The sequence below is a fragment of the Nicotiana sylvestris genome, chromosome 4 (genome assembly GCF_000393655.2).
Source record: "Nicotiana sylvestris chromosome 4, ASM39365v2, whole genome shotgun sequence".
NCBI lineage: Eukaryota > Viridiplantae > Streptophyta > Magnoliopsida > Solanales > Solanaceae > Nicotiana > Nicotiana sylvestris.
The window spans coordinates 175,436,221-175,457,348 of record NC_091060.1 but is presented as its reverse complement, the minus strand read 5'-3'; the positions used below and the strand labels follow the sequence as shown (position 1 = coordinate 175,457,348).

Here is a 21,128-nt window from a genome sequence, read left to right as displayed (position 1 = left end):
GGTATTTAAATATCATGTAAAATTCACTAGTAGAAGTAGAATGCAATAACATATGTTCTTTTATAGGACTTAACAAAACTCTCTAGACATTTTTATTGTTTAAACTGATGAATTAAAAAAAAAATGAAAGATGGCTAGAGTATATATCCATCAACTATTCTACAATAACGTAAAAGGCAAGGAAATATAAATCACACGAGTGGAAAGATATTAACCAAGCTGAGACTCAAGAATAAAGTCTATATTCAATACATTGTAGCTTGTTATAAATGCAAACTATATGAAAGGAAACATATTCAATACATTGTAGTTTGCTACTCATAATCGCTAGAATACTTTGTATCTTGCTAATGAAGTTTAAGTAGAAGTAGCACAATAAGTTTTAGGAAATAGTATTTTGCGTTTAATTACTTGTTGGCTTGTAACCGTTTTCATAATTCCAAGCCCCAAAAAAAATTATATTATTTTTAAACTTACTATATAAATATATTTTTCACATGTAAAATTTATTCGGTACGGTTCGGTATTTTTTCGGTTTATTTTCAAAAAATAAAAAATTTACCCTAATTATCGGTGCAGTTATAGATTTATATAAAACCTACAGTTTCTTTAAAAAAAACCCTAAAAATCGATTCGGTCGGTTTAGTCGACTTTTGAATATCCATTGACACTCCTAATTGTAGCCTCTTCTGCTGTGTTTAGACGCCTTCACTTTCCTAATGAAGTTTAATAGCCTCATCTGCAGCACTAAGATAGTGATTATAATCAGAATATAACTTTAGACTTAATCGGTAAGAAATACCTCTTCAAGTGGAAGTGAGACACCAATCATACTTTAACAGTTAACTTTACACAATGATCAGATCCAACACTTTTGAACGAAAACATCAACGGACTCTATGAAAAAAGAATATATCCTTTGCTTTTTTTATTTTGCCCATTTGCTTACTGTCATCTTCGAATCAATCCCCTCTCTCAAAAATGTATGAATCCAAAAGAAAGGACGGTTTTCAATTGGAATCCAAAAGGCTAGAATTTATACCATAACTTATGACCCATGTTGGAAGCAGAATTTTCGCCAAAGGAGTTTAAAAAAAAAAGGTAAACACACAAAAAAATAAGGGGATTCAACATCTAATATATGCCGACAAAAAAATTTAACCTTATATAAACGATGCAATTTTTGGACGAAAGAGGTTCGGTTTAACCTCCTTTCGCGTGCCTAACTCTGCCCCTGCTTATGTCCACACGTCGAATCTATAATTTAAATTTGATAGGTTTTTATTTTTAAGGGTTTCAACGCTGAATCATCCTATGTTTGAAAATACTAGCTCAGAATTTAATACTTGACAAAAATTTATGTGATTTTTTACGTATATATTTATGTTTCGTCCCGGAAATACCGAATTCAATTGAACCGCTTAAAATAAGCTCCATCTGTCTCTGACCATAAAGTAGACAACACCTTTCTTTCTCTATATATAATCACATATTCCCCTTTGCTCCATATAGTCTTCAAGAAAAACCAAGGAAACCAACCTTGAGAGAATTCTGATTTCATCAGAAAAGAATTATATTTTGAGATTATGGGTTGGTTCATAGGAGAAAGGAGAGGGGTTAGTTGGAGAGATCAAACTCTAGAGTCAATATCAGCACCTCCTTTACCCTTAATAGTTTTATTTGGGCTAGTGATTTTCTTGATTTCTATGAATACTTATTCAGAGTATAAGGCAACAATAGAAAGATCCAAAGCTAGTTTGAAGTTGTTGTCTATCTTATTGCCTTTTCTTGTCATTCTTTTGGTGTATATCTTGCTTAATAGTAACAGATGGTTTTATCCAGTTGGATTTTCAAGGCCAGTTATATACCATTTGGCTAGCCAAGAAGGAGGCTCACCTTGGGGTTTGGTTTTGCTTTTGGTGCTACTTTTGGTCATGGTTCATTATCAAGATTCATTTCAATCTACTTGGTTTCGTATACTTTGAAGAAATGTTACCCTGGATGACAGACAGGGCGCGCTGTCAGTTTTCCGATACGAGATATCCTATCTTACGATCAGGCGAGGCAGAAATTATTTAGTTTGTTATATTACTATATACACCTTTTACATCTCTTCACAAACTCCTTTGGCAAAAGATATAACTTCTACACGATTAGGATTAATATGATTAGGTGCCTTAGTGTATTAACCTACCATGATTTGGAGTTGAACTGTTTCTCATTTGTTTAGATATCTTATATATAATACTTTTTCCTATTTGTTGCAGATATCGATTATTTCACCAGATACCTGTTATCTTATATATTTTTTCTTGTTTGGGGGGTTGGGAGGTTGGAGGGGGGGGGGGGACGTTTGAGGAGAGAGTGGATGTCAAAATTGCCACTTTGATGGTGCAACAGGAAAAGAAAACGAGAGTATGCACAAATCTAATAACTCATCATCATTCACTGATCAGTAAAGTCGTCAATTTCAACAAAAATCTTGCAACTGAAATTAACGTGCCTCTGAATTAATTGGTTACATCAACAAGTAATGTAGTCTAAATTTACTATTACATAGCTTTGAAAGAAGAAAAAAGGGAATGATAATACAAGGGTCAAAATACAAATGACCAAGATCCCAAACAAACATATACACCAAGAATCTACTCATCTAATATAGTTACAGCTTGAAGTTCGGTTGACGAGGTCATATCACAAGAGGAGATGAAGTTTTTAATTTAGGTACCTTAAATGAGGATGTGAATAGTTTTGGAGCACCTGAGATACTATCACCAGCTTTTCGTTTTGAACTTCTCTGTCCCAACAAAAACTATCTATCAGCTTACTGAAGACATATTTCTCCGATATACTAGCATGCTCTTGAGATGATATAAAACAACAGTAATCTGTATTTATACATTTGAATTCAAATCTAGGTTAACATATGCACATGCATTTGTCAAAATATCATGGATGTCATCTATCGACGGAGACACTAGCCCCACAATTAAGAAAAGACAGAGCACACAGCAATGTCCGAGTTACTATGGCCGTGCTAGCATGTTATCCACACAATAGAGGAATCGTCTTTTATAATACAAGTCATAACTGGTAGGTTGATCCTTGAATCAGAAGAGCGGTTTACGGCAGGCACAGAGAACATGCTAGCACAAGGACCATATCAAGTCATTTTTATCAAGGTAAATTCTGCAAAAAATCAAGTTAAGAAAAGATGTCCAGGATGTCAAAAGGAATGCTAATACGTTCAATGACATCTCAGTTATTTCTTTTCCTTTTTCCTTTACAAAGTGAGAAGATCTCCTTTTACCAGATTAGATCCACAGAACAACAAACATCTATATGCATTACAAGAATAACCTATTCTACAATATCAGAAAAAGGGAGCAGTTTCTTGAATCCAAGAGAATGACAAACTTCATACGCAGGATACGCCTCAAAGAAGAACAGCATTAACATCGACAAATTATGTAACACAGGACTTCTGCAAAATAGTTTCTTCTAAAATTAAGACGAGATTACCTTTTCAAGAGCTTGTGAAGATTGTGGTTCTTCCTTGAAAGTTACAGTCTTCCGATCCGTTCTGTGCTTCGGAGGTTCTGATGCGGATGTGAATTGACGCAACAAAGGAGTGACGGAGGCACTTCCGGACTTCTTTAGCAACTCTAGTTCTCTGGAAAGTTTGAATAGCTCTTCACTCTTTTTGACGAGGCCAGATTCCAGTTTGGCAATTTCAGTTTTTAACGTAGCAATTGTTTTATCCTTATCAGTGTTGGATGATTGTAGTTCCTCAATGTTACTCATAAAAGCACGTATTTTCTCATTTCCAAGCTCAATTTCAGTACGTTTGCTCCTCAATTGCTCATTCATGTCATGCTCCAGTTTGTTATATTGGTTCCAAATGAAATTCTTCTCTGCCAAGAGAGCAGAAATCTCAGAATTTTTCTCTGAAGTGAGCCTCTCATTTTCAGTTCTCAGCCTTCTCACCTCATCTTCCCATGCCTTGTTTCTTGTCTCTGCTTTTTCATTAGTAGCAGTCCTTGGTACATCCTATGAATCAAATTGAATGTTCATATGACTTATCTTCTAGTTTTGTCAATGAGCAGCGGTGGCAAATGATAACTACAAACTTACAATGAAATCAGAAACAAAATTCATGCAAGAAAAAGCAATCGAAACAACATACATTTGGCTCTGAGCATTTATGAGACCGGTAGTCAAGCAATTCTCTGAAGTCCGCCAGTAGACTATCTGCATCTTCTGCATTTTTTAGGTGAAAATTGAGTTAGCCCCAAATTGAATGCTGGGATGGCTAACACTTAAAATATCATGTTTACTCTGTAACAGTGAAGGCTACATACCTGGGGGCGGGAGCAAGTTTTTTCAAGAATAAAACCATCTAAAACAGCCAATATTCCCAAAAATTTAGTAATCCCGGGGTGGGGGTGGGGTAAGGTATGTGTACACACTACCCCCAGAACCCACTTGTGGGAACTCACTGGGTTTTTTGTTGTTGTTGTTGGATTTGGTTTCATTGAGCTTGTAAAAAACCATTAAACAGAAGTCTTCTTAAGGGTCATTGGAAATTAAATCAGAACTGAACTGAGAGCCATATACATAAAGAAGTGTGTGTATGTATCAGATATGTGGTTGCATGATTATTATTTTTCGCAAAAAGAAAGTTTAATAGCCTGTTTGGCCAAGTTTCTCCAAAGGTCAAAAGTGCTTTTTCCCAAAAATACTTTTTTTTCTCAACTTAAGGTGTTTGGCTAAGCTTTTTTGGAGGAAAAAAGTGCTTTTGGGAAGAAGCACGGCTGAGGAGCAGAAAAAAGTAGCCTCTTCCCAAAAGCAGAAACAGTTTTGACTTTTCTTTTTAACAAAATATAGTATATACCAAAATAACCTTACTTATTTTAAACCTAATACTTAGGATATTAATGTATAAGTATTTCTTCTTATTTTTAGGATAGCTTTCTAATATGTAGTGACTTTAGGGGCGGATGCTTTTATATTTGTTGAATGATTTTTAATATATTTAAATTGTCTTAAAAGAATTAAAGTACTTTTTAATTTTATTTCATGTTTACTTAAATAAAATGAAAAAAATTGATTATTTTCTTTAATAACAAATATTTGAGATTGTTTATTTACTTATAATATTAACTAATAAGTAATCCATTCATGTCCTTATTCGTGATTTGATACTTAAAAGCACTTCTTGAAAAGCTTGGCCAAACACAAATTATTGGCCAAAAGTGTTTTTTAGAGTGATTAGCCAAACACACTATAAGGGGTCGTTTGGTTGAAAAGAAGTTATCCCGAGATTAGTTATTCCACCTTTCCATGGGGATAAAAAAACACTACAATCCCGGGATAACTAATCTCGGGATTAATTATACCACAATTTTCTCCAAACCAAACATGGGATAAACTCTTCTTAAATTTAATCCCGGAACTAATTATTCCTTATCCCTCATACCAAACGAGCCCTAAGTGTGCCATGAGGTGAAATGCAAAGAGAAATTTTTAGAACAAGAATTGAAATGTGTTACAAGTGAGGTGACTTGTTGCAGATAGCACATCAGACTAAAATAGCAGAAACAAGTAGTTTTATACTCTTATTTCAGTTTGGAAATCATCGAGATTGGAGTCAGTCAGAGAAAGTGAGTCAGGTAGAAGCAACAAAAGAAGTAACATGCAGTTTATCCAGACTCTCTGGACTGAAAGTTCAACCACTCATGTCAATCCCTCGCCCAGAGGTCTCTTTTCTTTCTTATTTTTCTCCTTCCTTCCCTCCCTCACGTGACACAGAAAAAATCATGTACCTATTTTCTTATAAAGAGACACTCTCTAGCCTTTCTCTCATTTGGGTTAAAGACTTCGTTCAAAGAGCTAAAAGCATTCTCTACATACGAAAGCACCAAGTACATTTGCTTATGAAAGAAGAGCAGCTTATTCTGTAACAGATTTTCAACCTCCCTTCGGGAAGTAAGAGCAATTTTCCCTTGCCTTGAGCCAGTTCCAGTCATGAGATGACTTTTCCCTTACTCATTTCATTCACAATCTCTCTCTGCTCACCGCTCTCCCTGTGGGTCAACTCTATAAGTAGTGGTTTGTGGCTAAGGAGGCTAGTCTCACTCATTCCAACATAACAAAAGAGGGGATTTCAGCTTTTCTAGTAAGTACCCAATGTGTGAAGAGCACTCTGAAGATGTTGGCCCCCTATTTTTGCATTGTAGAATTACTAGTCAGCTGTGGAGCATGTTTCTCACAATCCTTGATATGTGTTGAACCATGCCAAAATCCACTAAGGAGCTACTGCTGTAAGATAGTTTGTTATTGGCAAGTTGGAAGTGGGATTTTTCCCACATCGGAACTTTCTGTGCCTGTTATGTGAAACACCTTCGAGACCGACCTTACTCGTACCATGCCTGTTAGCCTCGGAACTGATCATTATGAAATAACACTTAACAGGCACGAGTTTGTCTCAACATGCACGAGACTGACTCAACAGGCACGAGATTGTCTCAACAGGCACGAAATCCTAGAGTTAATTATTTTTAACAGTAAAATCAAATTTATTTGAATTTTAAATTCAAAATTCGAATAAATAGTCGTGTCTGTTTGTGAAACAAGACATCCTTTCTGAAAGGGTCTGTTGGTTGCCTATAAATACACAAGAATTCCAACAAAGTAAAATAGAAAATCACAAGTGTTACTGCATGCTTTGTTGTATCCTGAAGAGAATCGTTTTGTATTTTTCCTAAATTAGTATACAGGCGATAACTCTTTAAGGACAGTCGATTTTCACGCCTCAAAGCCAATTTGATTATTTTATATCTAACAATCTTAAAGAGTTATCCTGCTATGGAGAAATTGATGTCTGTTGTTGAGAATCCGAAGGAGTTCATCAAACTTGATCGCTTTGATGGAACGAACTTTACCCGTTGGAGAGACAAGATGATATTCTTGTTGTCCGCTCTCAATATCTACTATGTTCTTGATTATGCCTTGCCTCCAATGCCTGAGCCCACAACAGAAGATTCTGACGTAGTCAAGGAAGAAAGGAAGAAACGAGAACATGATGAACAGTTGTGTCGCGGCCATATTCTGAATACTTTGACAGATCGACTCTATGATCTTTACTGCAATCTGAAGTCACCAAGAGAAATTTGGACTGCTCTACAAACTGCATACCAGAATGAAAAACGAGGTATTGACAAATTCTTGGCTCTGTAGTACTTTGAATTTAAAATATTTGATACTAGGCCTATAATGGATCAAATTCATGAACTGCAAATCTTAATATCAAAACTAAGTGATCTTGAAACAAAAATTCCTGATGCACTTCAAATAGGCGCTATTCTTTCGAAATTGTCTTCCTCTTGGAATGACTATAGAAAGAAAATCCTACATTCTATGGATAAAATGACTGTGGAACAATTTCGTACTCACATTCAAATTCAAAGTGAGACTCGTGCTCGTGATGCTATTAGTCAGCCTTCGAGTTCCGCAGTCAATTTTGTCAATCAGAATGGTTCAGGAAGTGGGAACAAACATCTTAAAGTTTCCAAAAAGTCTTCTTTTAAAAAGAGAAAGAACTTTAGCTGTCATCATTGTGGAAAGAAAGGCCATATGATTCGGGACTGCAGATATAGAAAGGCAGGAATAAATTTCAATGCAGGCAATACCGAAAAGTCTAGAAAGATTGAAAAATCTGGAAATTCTGAAAAGGCAAACATAGTGGAAAATTCTGCCCAAGGACTGGTTGCCATGGTTTCCGCAATGCAAATTGGTATGGTCACAGAGTTGAATGTGGCTACCGCTGCTACAAAAACTCAAGACTGGTGGCTAGATTCGGGTGCTACTATTCATGTCTGTTATGACAAGAAGATGTTCAAGACATATGCAGAAGTGCAGGATTCTGAACAAGTCTTGATGGGAAACCACGTTGCGGCAGATGTTGCTGGAAAAGGAAGTATTGAGATTAACTTCACATCTGGCCAGAAGTTGACGTTACTGAATGTGTATCATGTTCCTGATATGAAGAAAAACTTAATGTCCGCTGCTTTGCTGTCAAAGAAAGGCTTCAAGATAGTTATTGAGTCTGATCATGTAATAGTGTCTAAGAATGGTGTTTTTGTTGGAAAAGGCTATAACTGTAACGACATGTTCAAATTGAGTATTAATGAAATAAATTATGTTTCTGCTTACATCGTTGAGTCTGATTCTTGTTTATGGCATGCTAGACTAGGACATTTAAATTTTGGCTCTTTGAATTATATGTCCAAAAATGGTTATATCTCATGTAAAACTCAACATATAAAATGTGAAATTTGCATAAAAGCAAAGATGACAAAGAAACTATTTCGTAAAGTTGAAAGATCCACAGAACTATTAGATTTAATACATTCAGACTTGTGTGAATTAAATGGAGAATTAACTAGAGGAGGCAAAAGATATTTTATTACTTTTATAGACGACTTCTCTAGATTTACATATGTTTACCTACTTAGAACTAAGGACGAAGCTTTTCAAAAGTTTAAAGAATACAAGTCTGTTGTGGAAAATCAAAGGAGTAGGAAAATTAAAATTATTCGAAGTGATAGAGGCGGAGAATATTTTCCTAACGAATTTAATAAGTTCTGTGAAGAGCATGGCCTAATACATCAAATGAGTGCCCCTTATACTCCTCAACAAAATGGGTTAGCGGAAAGAAAAAATAGAACTTTGGTGGATATGGTTAATGCTATGTTACTTAATGCACATTTGCCACATAATTTATGGGGTGAAGCACTACTAACTGCATGTTATATTTTAAATAGAGTGCCTTCAAAGAGTATGCATATTTCGCCTTATGAGCTTTGGAATGGTAGAAAACCAAATTTAAATTATTTTAAAGTGTGGGGGTGTATATCCTATTATAGAGTACCTGACCATCAAAGAACAAAATTGGGTCCTAGAGGAATTAAAAGTGTTTTTGTAGGATATGCACAACACTCCAAAGCTTATAGACTGCTAGATCTAGAATCTAATGTCATTATAGAATCTATACATGTTGAATTTATTGAAAATAGATTTATAAATGACAATGTTGATGAAATGACTGAAATAAATGGAAAACGTATTGATGCTAATAAATTGTCGCTTCCTGAAATTATTAAAACTAAGGAAAGAAGTGATGATATGCAGATAGAACCAAGGAAAAGCCAAAGAATAAGAAAGGAAAAACATCTTGGTTCTGATTTTATTTCTTCACAATCTATAGTATTTCTTGTTGAAGGAGATAGGACAAACGTTTGTAATCAAATTCCAATTGTATTAAATGTTGAAGAAGACCCAAAGACGTTTCAAGAAGCAATGTCTTCTAGAGACGCTGCTTTTTGGAAAGAGGCCATTAATGATGAAATGGACTCAATTATATCCAACAACACTTGGGTTTTGGTTGATCTTCCTCTTGGATCAAAACCTATAGGTTGTAAGTGGGTCTTTAGGAGAAAGTACAATACAGATGGTTCCATCCAAACCTTCAAAGCAAGATTAGTTGCAAAAGGTTTCACTCAAAAGGAAGGCATAGACTATTTTGATACATATGCTCCTGTTGCAAGAATAACATTCCATTAGAGTCCTTTTATCCTTGGCCTCTATCTATGATCTTTACGTACATCAAATGGATGTTAAAACAGCCTTTTTAAATGGGAACCTTAGTGAAGAAATATATATGCAACAACCTGAAGGTTTTGTTCTTCCGGGAAACGAGAAGAAAGTTTGCAAATTGATAAAGTCTCTTTATGGTCTTAAACAAGCGCCTAAACAGTGGCATGAAAGATTTGATAGTGTAATACTATCAACCGGATTCGTACATAATAATGCAGACAAGTGCATTTACTCTAAATTTACAAAAGAATATGGAGTAATAATTTGTTTATATGTCGATGACATGCTGATTTTTGGTACGAATCTACAAGGAATTACCGAGACCAAAAAGTATCTAACCTCAGTTTTTAAAATGAAGGATTTAAATGAAGTTGATACTATTTTGGGAATCAAGGTCAAAAGAGATAACAAGCAAGTGACTTTGTCACAAGCACATTATATAGATAAAATCCTTACTAAATTCAGTCATTTAGGAATAAAGGGGTATAATACTCCTTATGATTCTAGTGTTAAGCTAACTGCAAATACTGGAAGAGCAGTAGCACAGTTGGAGTATGCAAGTGCGATAGGTAGTATGATGTATGCAATGCATTGCACTAGACCCGACATTGCATTTGTTGTTTGTAAACTTTCAAGGTTTACCAGTAATCCAGGTAATGATCATTGGAAAGCAATAAGTAGAGTACTTGGATATTTAAAATATACAAAGCACTTAGGCATTTGCTATAATGGTTTTCCTAATGTATTAGAGGGATATTCTGATGCAAGTTGGATTACAAGTGTTAATGATAATAAATCCACATCAGGATGGATATTTACTCTAGGCGGTGGAGCCATTAGTTGGGCATCCAAGAAACAAACATGTATTTCCCATTCTACTATGGAATCTGAATTTATTGCATTAGCAGCTGCTGGAAAAGAAGCAGAATGGCTGAGGAATATGTTACTTGATATAAAGTTGTGGCCACAACCTATGCCAGCCATTTCCATATTCTGTGATAGTGAGACTACAATGTGTGTTGCTCACAATAAAATATATAATGGGAAATCGAGACATATAAGCTTGAGACATGCTTATATAAGAGAATTAATTACAAATGGAGCTATAGCTATAATATATGTGAGATCAAATAAGAATTTGGCTGATCCACTTACGAAGCCATTAGGTAGAGATGTAGTACAACAAACTTGTGGAGAGATGGGGCTGAGACCCTTAAATTAAATACAAGGAATGGGAACCCCACTTTGAGTTAGTATACACTCTAACAATATAAGTTCAATGGGTAATAACAAGTTACTTGTATTGTTTAAGCACTGATTTCCTCTTTAGGAGCCCTAATTCTAATGTACTACTTACTGTTATATGAGGAGTTAAGGAGTTGTTAAATGCTTGTTATAACAGGGGCATAAAGACAAACTCCAAAGTGCATACTGTTACATGAAGAGGTTGATTAATCTTAATGGAATTATTAATGTCTGGAGTAACAGGGACATATAACTAATTCCACCTATATGAATATTGAAGTGGTGCCGCTTCTAGCAAGATTTAAAGGGTTGATCTTGTAAATATTCATGAATTCAGGATGAGCACATGGCCGTAAACGTGCTAAAGCGAATACTGGATTTTCTAAGCTACTAGATAACACTGTGTGTGTGGTACTTTCGGTTTTGGCACAAGGAGTTGTGGTTCAAATCTTAAGATACCATTAACTTCGTCAAAACTTTAATATACTTACACTAAAGGAAAGTTCAAATCTGTAAAAGATACTTTCAATTATTCACAAGTGTTATGAAGCGAAATAACAAACTAGTGGGGGATTGTAAGATAGTTTGTTATTGGCAAGTTGGAAGTGAGATTTTTCCCACATCGGAACTTTCCGTGCCTGTTATGTGAAACACCTTCGAGACCGACCTTACTCGTACAGTGCCTGTTAGCCTCGGAACTGATCATTATGAAATAACACTTAACAGACACGAGTTTGTCTCAACAGGTACGAGTTTGTCTCAACAGGCACGAGACTGACTCAACAGGCACGAGACTGACTCAACAGGCACGAGATTGTCTCAACAGGCACGAAATCCTAGAGTTAATTATTTTTAACAGTAAAATCAAATTTATTTGAATTTTAAATTCAAAATTCGAATAAATAGTCGTGTCTGTTTGTGAAACAAGACATCCTTTCTGAAAGGGTCTGTTGGTTGCCTATAAATACACAAGAATTCCAACAAAGTAAAATAGAAAATCACAAGTGTTACTGCAGGCTTTGTTGTATCCTGAAGAGAATCGTTTTGTATTTTCCCTAAATTAGTATACAGGCGATAACTCTTTAAGGACAGTCGATTTTCACGCCTCAAAGCCAATTTGATTATTTTATATCTAACAACTGCAATGTTGGAATAAAGAAGGGTTGTGCAAGAAATCACAGAAGACTTGGAATACCATCCCTCAATCCATTTGGTGGGCTGTTTGGCTTAAAAGAAATTACAGAACTTTTGAAGGCCATAGGAGAAATTTACATAGCCTTAAACAAAGATGTATTTTTTGCTAGCTTTTTGGTGCCACTTGTTTATTGCACAGGATGTTGATGCAATTTTAGATACAATAGGGGGATCAGCACAATCTGTAATTGCGTCTTGTCACACTGTCTTAGTGCAATAACAACAACAACATACCCAGTGTAATCCCACAAATGAGGTCCGGTGAGGGTAGTGTATATGCAGACCTTGTCGCACTGGCTTAATGCAAGCATTTACATAATCTTTGATTACTTACAATAACAAACTCAGTGTACTCCCCAAAGTGGGGTCTGAGGATAGTAGTGCATATGCAGTCTTACTCTTACTTCTACCTTGTGAAGGTAAAGATGTTGTGATTACTTAATAAAAAGAAAAAGCGAATTAACACAAGCCCTGACACATAGTCATGGGACCCTAACAAGAAATTGAAAGAAACATGCTAGTATCCATTCCAATACAATTTATACATGTATTCTGTTTTGAGATGTTCCAAAATGATTAACATTGTTCCCTTAATAATATCATTTTATACAACTTCAAATAGCTCAAATTCTTTTTATGGTCCAATGGAACCATACATACTATAGTAAGGGGAAACCAATATGGAAAACCACATTTAATCAAGCATCCTGGATGGTAAGCAAGATTTTCAAGGCAAAAGGTCCTCTAATGAATGCAGGTTATACTGAACAAGACATGCAGGAATTAGAATCTTTCTCTATCGAAGCAATGTACAAGACACTGCTGGGGAACATCCTAAGGTGGAGTGGAGAAGATTAGTTGCAACAACAAAGGATCTCCAAGATGGATCTTCAACATGAGATTGATTGCGCATGGCAGGCTATACACTAAGGATAGGCTGGCCAATTGGGGAATGATTGAGGACCAGACTTGCCCACTTTGCAATGCAGCACCAGAGACCATCAGTCATTTATTCTTCCAGTGTTCAACATCTGCAGCAATATGGAACAAAATTCTCCGGTGGCAAGGTATAGGAAGACAAGCACGACCATGGGAGGAGGAGCTACAACGGGCTATACTTCATCAAAACGGGAAGAGCACCAGTGCTGAAGTATACAGGATGAGCCTTGCAGGTTGCTTATACTATGTATGGCAAGAGAGAAACTACAGAAGTTTTCGACAAGAAGAGAGACCAACACGCATCATTGTGAAGCTGATCATACAAGATATTTTTGTGAGAGGGGATTTACACCCTAAGATAGCTAGGAAGTTACTAGTGTTTAAATTTAACACTGGCTAAGGGATGTATGTCAAGGCATAGGTAGGAGAAGTGGAGTATTGGGGAACTATATCACAGGGGCAATGTCCAGTGGATATAGGGATAGGTTTCTGTTTATAGCGCTGTAAATATTTACAAGTGGTAGTAAAATTCCTTTAATTACCAAAAAAAATAGCTCAAATTCTATAATAACTCAAATATTAATATTTGATGCAATATTTTCTCTATCAAAATAATGTTTTAACCATTACTTTAACATTCTTTTCCACTACCACTAATATAATATACAAGTCAAATTAACATCTTAAATTCCATGTCCAATCAACAACCGTTATTTCAAAAATAGGTTGAACAACATTGAATAAGAAAAAGAAATTGCATGTTCAAGCTCCACTATCAAATTGATTATCTTAAAAGCACCATCGTTTAGGCAGTCACTGGATTTTGTGGTTCACACCAAGCACAACCATAGGCACGAAATTAAGCTCTTGAAAATAAACAAGGTAGTAACTAAGAAATTGCATAAGCGCTACTAGGTAAAATTAGGAAAGGACAACTCCACAGGAAGTGAAAGTTATCATGTTTGAACTCTGCATTGCAATAAAGAACTCTACTATTTTTCTTATAACCAAGAAATCCCTGAGAGAGCTAGTAGCACACGGTGCGAAAAGCGATGGATAATGCGCCCACCTCTCTAGCCTTCTCCACTTAAGTACTAGGGTGCAATAAAGAATTATATTTCCTCCCTACTTTAAATTAAGCGCATTGGGAAATAATGGTAAGAAAATAAAAGATCCAAAATTTGCAATAAAGTTTTTTTTTATAACCAAAAAATTCCCTAGAGCTAGTGGCACATGAAGCAAAAATTGATTGGGATGATGGGTCCGTCCCTCCAGCCTTCTCCACTTCAATACAACAACAACAACAACAACAACAACAACCCAGTATAATCTCACTTAGTGGGGTCTGGGAAGGGTAGTGTGTATGCAGACCTTACCCCTACCCTAGGGTAGAGAGACTGTTTCCAAATAGACCCCGGCATCCTTCCCTCCAACAACTTCCCACCTTGCTCTTGGGGAGACTCGAACTCACAACCTCTCGGTAAAGAACTATATATTTTCCTACCCTATTTTAAACTAAGAGCATCAGGAAATAAATGATACGAACAAAAAATTTCCAAAATTTGCAACAGTTTTTTTTTTTTTTTGTGGGCACAAATGCAACTCACCGAACTTCTTTTTGTACATAACAGCATCCCGTTTCTTCAAAACAGCAAAACGCTCTGCTTTCGCTCCCTCAACAATGTGCTCCATCTCCTGAACTATGAAATCCTGCTTCATCTGCAAAACCCAATTTTTAACCCAACTTTACCAAAAAAAACCCCTAAATTCAAACCAATCAAAACCCTAAATTAAGTTTAAAAAAATGCAAAACCAAAGAAAATGAAAAGTGACCTGGAAAATTTGTTCTTGATAGCTATAACCATCATTTACCCATCGATCATGCAGTAACTTTACACGATCTTCAAGAATTTTTCGGTCTTTGGCGAGATATTCAAGATGTGTCTGCTGTGATTTTATTAAATCGAATAAAAGGTTGAACACATTGTTCCAGATCTTTCTTTCCGAACTACTTCCTTTAGGCTTTGCCATTGAAGAGATAGATGGAGTTTGAAAGGAGAAAATGATTTCTTAGGTTCCTTTGAGTTAGAGAGAGCAGTGGAAATGTAGGACCGTTAAGAGTTCGAAAATTTGCTCAACGGTAAAATAAAGCTTATGCTTTCTGAAACGCCAGATTGAAAAGATAGGAGCGTAAGGCTTGGGTTTGGGCCTCCACTGCTTCCTTTTGGGCCCTTGTAAGATTATCTTTACACAAATGGCCGGCCGGATTTACTATTTACTTTTCTTAGCTGGTAGATGGAGTATTGATTATACACTAACTATACATAATTATACACATATTTAACATAAATTATATATATTTTATATATTTAATGGTTATTTTTAATTTAAGTGATTGATAATTAGCTATTTAGGTTAATTCTTCTTTATAGTAATTAAAGGGATGTTTGTACAAATAACCTTTTCTCAGACAAATTTTAAATTCTGATAGAATTTTATCTTTAAAAATTATTTCATTTAATTTTCTTAAAAGGAAATATTTATCTAATTAAATTAGCAATGACAATATGTAAGGAGTTTCTTAAAAAAAATGGCATACAGTATGAGAATTCATAGTTTGTTTACGAGGTATGACAACCTTCCCCACTAAGAAGATACACCTGCTGATGAACAGATGAAGGGTGATTTCCTAAAGTACAGTTGAGGAAAATAGTCTACAATAATATTGGATCTCCAAAATAGATATTCATTTTAAGGTTGTCAGCTCTTGATAGATTGCTCGCGAAGGATAGGTTGATGCAATTGGGGGAAGGGGGATTGTTGACAATCAAACATGTCTTGGGTGTGTTTCTCAACCACCTCTTTCTCCAATGTAATATATCTGCACACGTGTGGAGATACATTATTGCCAGTAAATTATTTGTACATAAAAAAAGAAAATCAATCTGATTGTTAGACATGGAGCCCCAACATCAGAAGAACTTCAGAAACTAAAACCATATTACCAGCCCCACATATTTATCTGCACCCCTATCCGACTACTTTTACCTTAATTCTAAGGATAAAAATTAAGTAGCTCAAGCTTCCTAGCAAATCTTGCCTTGACAGCGCGTCTACAACAGACTTCCAAGTTTTGAAACTAAATCCTCGTTTCTGTCCTTTTCTGACCAGTGAAACCGCATCTGCGGCTATGGGACCGCACCTGCAGTCCCACTTCTGCGTAGACCAATCGCACCCGTGACTTTTCATTAAACGGAGACTTTCCGCTTCTGCGACTACCTATCCGCACCTGCGGTCTCGCAGGTGCAGCAAAACTCCCGCATCTGCGGTTCCAGCCCTTCTTCCTCTTGGCCGCATCTGCGGCTCCCCTTTCACTTCTACGAGCTCGCACCTGCGGTTCCCAAGCCGCAGGTGCGGTTATGACAGCAATGGAACATCTTCAGCTGCCAAAACCAAACTCAATCCTTCCGTCAACCATCCGAAATCATCCCGAGGCCCCCGGGACCTCAACCAAAAGCACGAACAAGTCATATAGCAATATCCAAACTTATACAAATCTTCCAAACACCACAAACAATATCGAATCAACCAATTAACACCAGATTCAAGCCTAGAACTCCAAAAACTCTCAAATTATGCTTTCGATCAAAAGGTCTATCAACCCTCGTCCGAATGACCTGAAATTTTGCACACACGTCACATTCAATACTACGAAGCTACTCCAACTTCTGGAATCCCATTCCGACCCTTAGATCAAAATATCACTATCGAACCGGAAACTTCAAAAATTCAACTTTTGGCATTTCAAGCCTAAATTAGTTACGGACCTCCAAAACACAATCCAAACACGCCCCTAAGCCCGAAATCACCCAATGGAGCTAACGGAACCATCAGAATTCCATTCTGTGGTTGTCTTCACACTGCTCCGACTACGGTCCAAATTCTAAAACTTAAACTCTCATTTAGGGACTAAGTGTCCCAAAACTCTCCGAAATTCCAAATAAATCCTCCCGGCAACTCACAATAGCAGAAACAAACACGAGAAATGCAGTTAATAGGGGATCGGGGCGTTAATTCTTAAAATGACCAGTCAGGTCGTTACATCCTCCTATACTTAAATATTCGTTCGTCCTCAAACGAGCATAAAGACATACCTGAAGTAGTGAAAAAATGAGGGTAATAGCTGCATATCCTGTTCGGTCTCCCAGGCCACCTCCTATACCGGCTGACCCCGCCACTGAACCTTTGCGGATGCAATGTTCTTTGACCTCAGCTTCCGAACCTGCCTGTCCAATATCGCCACTGGCTCCTCAACATAAGATATTTCCTTGTCCAACTGGACTGAACTAAAATCCAACACGTGCGACAGATCACCGTGATACCTCTAGAGCATCGAAACATGAAATACCGGATGAACTCCTGCCAAGCTGGGAGGTAAGGCAAGCTCAAAAGCAACCTCCCCAACACGCCGCAATATCTCAAAAGGACCAATAAACCTCGGATTCAATTTCCCTTTCTTCTCGAATCTCATAACGCCTTTCATAGGCGAAACCCGAAGCAAAACCCGCTCTCCAACCATATAGGAAACATCACGAACCTTCTGGTCCACGTAACTCTTCTGTCTCGACTGGATTGTATGGAGTCTATCCTAAATCACCTTAACCTTCTCCAAAGCATCCTGAACTAAGTCTGTGCCCAATAATCTAGCCTCACCAGGCTCAAACCAACCCACTGGGTATCTACATTGCCTACCATATAAAGCCTCGTACGGTTCCATCTGAATGTTTGACTGATAGTTGTTGTTGTAGGCAAACTCCGCCAATGGAAAGAACTAATCCCAAGACCCTCCAAACTCAATCACGCATGCATGGAGCATATCCTCAAGAATCTAAATAGTGCGCTCGGACCATCCGTCCGTCTCAGGGTGAAATGTTGTACTCAACTCCATCCGAGTACCCAACTCATGTTGTACGACCCTCCAGAACCGTGATGTGAACTGAGTACCTCTATCTAAAATGATGGAAACTAGAATACCATGCAGACGAACAATCTTCTGGATATATATATCTCCGCCAATCACTCCGAAGAATAGGTAGTACACGCATGAATAAAATATGCGGACTTGGTCAGCCGATCCACAATCACCCAAATAGCATCGAACTTCCTCAAGGTCAGTGGGAGTCCAATTACGAAGTCCATGGTGATCCTCTCCCACTTCCAATCCGGAATCTCTATCTACTGAAGCAACCCACCCAGTCTTTAGTACTCATATTTCACCTGCTGACAATTGAGGCACCGAGCTACAAACCCAATTATATCTTTCTTCATCTGCCTCCACCAATTGTGCTGCCTCAAATCCCGGTACATCTTCGCGGCACCCGGATGAATTGAATACCACGAACTATGGGCCTCCTCTAGAATCAACTCCCGAAACCCATCAACATTGGGTACACATACCCGACCCTGCATTCTCAATACCTCGTCATTACCAATAGTCACATCTCTGGCATCACCGTGCTGAACCTTATCCTTGAGGACAAGCAAATGAGGATCATCAAGCTGACTCTCCCTGATACGATCAAATAAGGAAGACCGAGAAACCATGCAAGCTAGTACCCGACTAGGCTCTGAAAGATCCAATCTCAAAAACTGGCTGGCTAAGGCCTGAATATCCATCGTCATAGGCCTCTCCGCTGCTGGTAAATAAGCCAAACTCCCCAAATTCTCTGCTGACGACTCAAAGCATCGGCCACCACATTGGTCTTGCCTGAGTGATACAAAATAGTGATATCGTAGTCCTTCAGCAGCTCTGACCACCTCCTCTGATGCAAATTAAGATCCTTCTGCTTGAACAGATGCTACAAACTCCGGTGATCAGTATAAATCTCATAAGGAACACCGTACAAATAATGACGCCAGATCTTCAAGGCGTGAACAATAGCAGCTAACTCGAGGTCATGGACAGGATAATACTTCTCATGTACTTTCAATTGTCTGGATGTGTAGGCAATCACCCTACAGTCCTGCATCAATACCGCTCCAAGGTCAATCCTCGAGGCATTATAATAGACAGTATAAGACCCTGAACCTGTAGGCAATATCAAAATTGGGGCTGTAGTCAAAGCTGTCCTGAGCTTCTGAATGCTCGCCTCACACTCTTCCGTCCACTGGAACGGAGCACTAGGGGTGAGCATTCGGTTGGTTCGGTTCGGTTTGAAGAAATTCGGTTCGGTTATTCAGTTTTCAGTTTTGTAAAAGTAGTAACCGAAATCGAACTGAAATAAGTTCGGTTATTCTAATTTCGGTTCGGTTTTCGGTTTGAACATTATCATATTGGACTCCTTCTATGTAATAATACGACCAACGAATTTGTTGATTTTTCTCAAAACTTCGAAATTGTTGGAAATATTGTGTTTATAGAAAAAAAATAGACTAAACTTTGCACACTTTATGGATCATAAAATTCAAACATAGTGTAAATTACAACTCTGTGTGAAATTCTCCCGGTATCTATCACATATGCTATGGAAGTTTTAATAGACTGAAAGTCTTTAAGATTGGAAAGTTGATGGACTTACTTAATTGGGTTGAGTTTTTGATAGATTGGACCTAATAGTATTAATTTATTACCTATGAGCTTAACCTATGTATAACTTAAAGAACATATATATTAATAATTCGATTTTTCGGTTAACTGAACTAAAAAACTTAATAACCGAAAAACCAAAATTTTAAAATTTTAAACCAAAACCGACCGAACAAACCGAATAACCGAAACCGAAATAAAAAAAATTCTGTTCGGTCGGTTTATTCGGTTCCAACCGAAATATGCCCACCCCTACGGAGCACCCTTCTCGGTCAGCCTGGTCATAGGGGCTGCAATCGATGAAAACCCCTTAACAAAACGACGGTAGTAACCCACCAAGCCAAGAAAACTGCAGATCTATGTAGCTGAGGATGGTCTGGGCCAACTCTACACTATTTCTACTTTCTTCGGATCCACCTGAATATCCTTACTTGATACCATATGGCCTAAGAATGCCACGAAATCCAACCAAAACTCACATTTCGAGAACTTTGCATATAATTTCTTTTCCCTCAAAGTCTGAGCACTGTCCTCAGGTGCTGCTCATGATCTTCCCAACTCCGGGAATACACCAGAATATTATCAATAAAGAAAATGACGAACTAGTCAAGATACGGTCGGAACACAATGTGCATCAAATGCATGAAGACTGCTGGGCCATTGGTCAGCCCAAATAACATAACAAGGAACTCGTAATGACCATACCGAGTCCTGAAGGCAATCTTCGGGATATCTGGCTCCCGAATCTTCAACTAATGGTAACTGAACGCAAGTCAATCTTACAAAACACTCGTGCACCCTAAAGTTGGTCAAACAAATCATCAATACAAGGCAAATGATACCGGTTCTTCACTGTAACTTTGTTCAACTGACGATAATCAATGCACATACGCATAGAACCATCCTTTTTCTTCACAAACAAGACAGGAGCACCCCAAGGTGATACACTGGGCCGAATGAAACCCTTATCAAGAAATTACTGCAATTGATCCTTCAACTCCTTCAACTTAAGAGGGGCCATACGATACGGAGGAATAGAAATGGGCTGAGTGACCGGCAACAGATCAATGCCAAAATCAATATCTCTATCGGGCGGCATGCCCGAAAGATCAGCTGGAAACACATCAGGAAAATCCTGTACTACTAGGACTGAATCAACTGTAGGGGTATCAATACTGATATCTCTCACATAGCTAGATACGCGTCACACCCCTTCTTAACCATACGCTAAGCCTTAACGAATGAAATAACTCTACTAGAAGTATGATCTAAGGTCCCCCTCCACTCTACTCGTGGTACACCTAGCATAGCCAACATCACAGTTTTGGTATGACAATCAAGAATAGCATAATAGGGCGACAACTAGTTCATGCCCAAGATAACATCAAAATCAACCATGCTGAGCAATAACAAATCGGCTCTAGTCTCAAAACCACTAAGAGAAACTACACACGACCGATAAACGCTGTCCACAACAAGAGAATCTCCCACATGAGTAGAAACATAA

General features: G+C 37.5%; 1 protein-coding gene and 1 long non-coding RNA gene across 4 annotated transcripts; one reads left to right on the top strand and one right to left on the bottom strand.

Moving 5' to 3' along the window:
- Positions 1–2,418: 2,418 nt before the first annotated feature.
- LOC104221659 (uncharacterized) lies at positions 2,419–15,164 on the bottom strand. 3 transcript variants are annotated; one of them, XM_070172389.1, is made up of 5 exons: positions 14,869–15,164; positions 14,643–14,754; positions 4,187–4,260; positions 3,523–4,050; positions 2,419–2,797 (listed from the first exon to the last, which is right to left on the bottom strand). In XM_070172389.1, the coding sequence occupies exons 1-5, from the start codon at positions 15,064–15,066 to the stop codon at positions 2,690–2,692; spliced, it is 1,020 nt and encodes a 339-aa protein (XP_070028490.1). In that variant the 5' UTR covers positions 15,067–15,164; the 3' UTR covers positions 2,419–2,689. The 3 variants fall into 3 exon arrangements, with proteins under 3 accessions (XP_070028490.1, XP_070028492.1, XP_070028491.1); XM_070172391.1 differs by having other exon boundaries at positions 2,419–2,792; XM_070172390.1 differs by having other exon boundaries at positions 14,643–14,745.
- Positions 2,748–3,836, top strand: LOC138889193 (uncharacterized). The gene is made up of 2 exons (XR_011407009.1): positions 2,748–3,182; positions 3,429–3,836. It is a non-coding gene; the product is annotated as an uncharacterized lncRNA (long non-coding RNA).
- Positions 15,165–21,128: the final 5,964 nt, after the last annotated feature.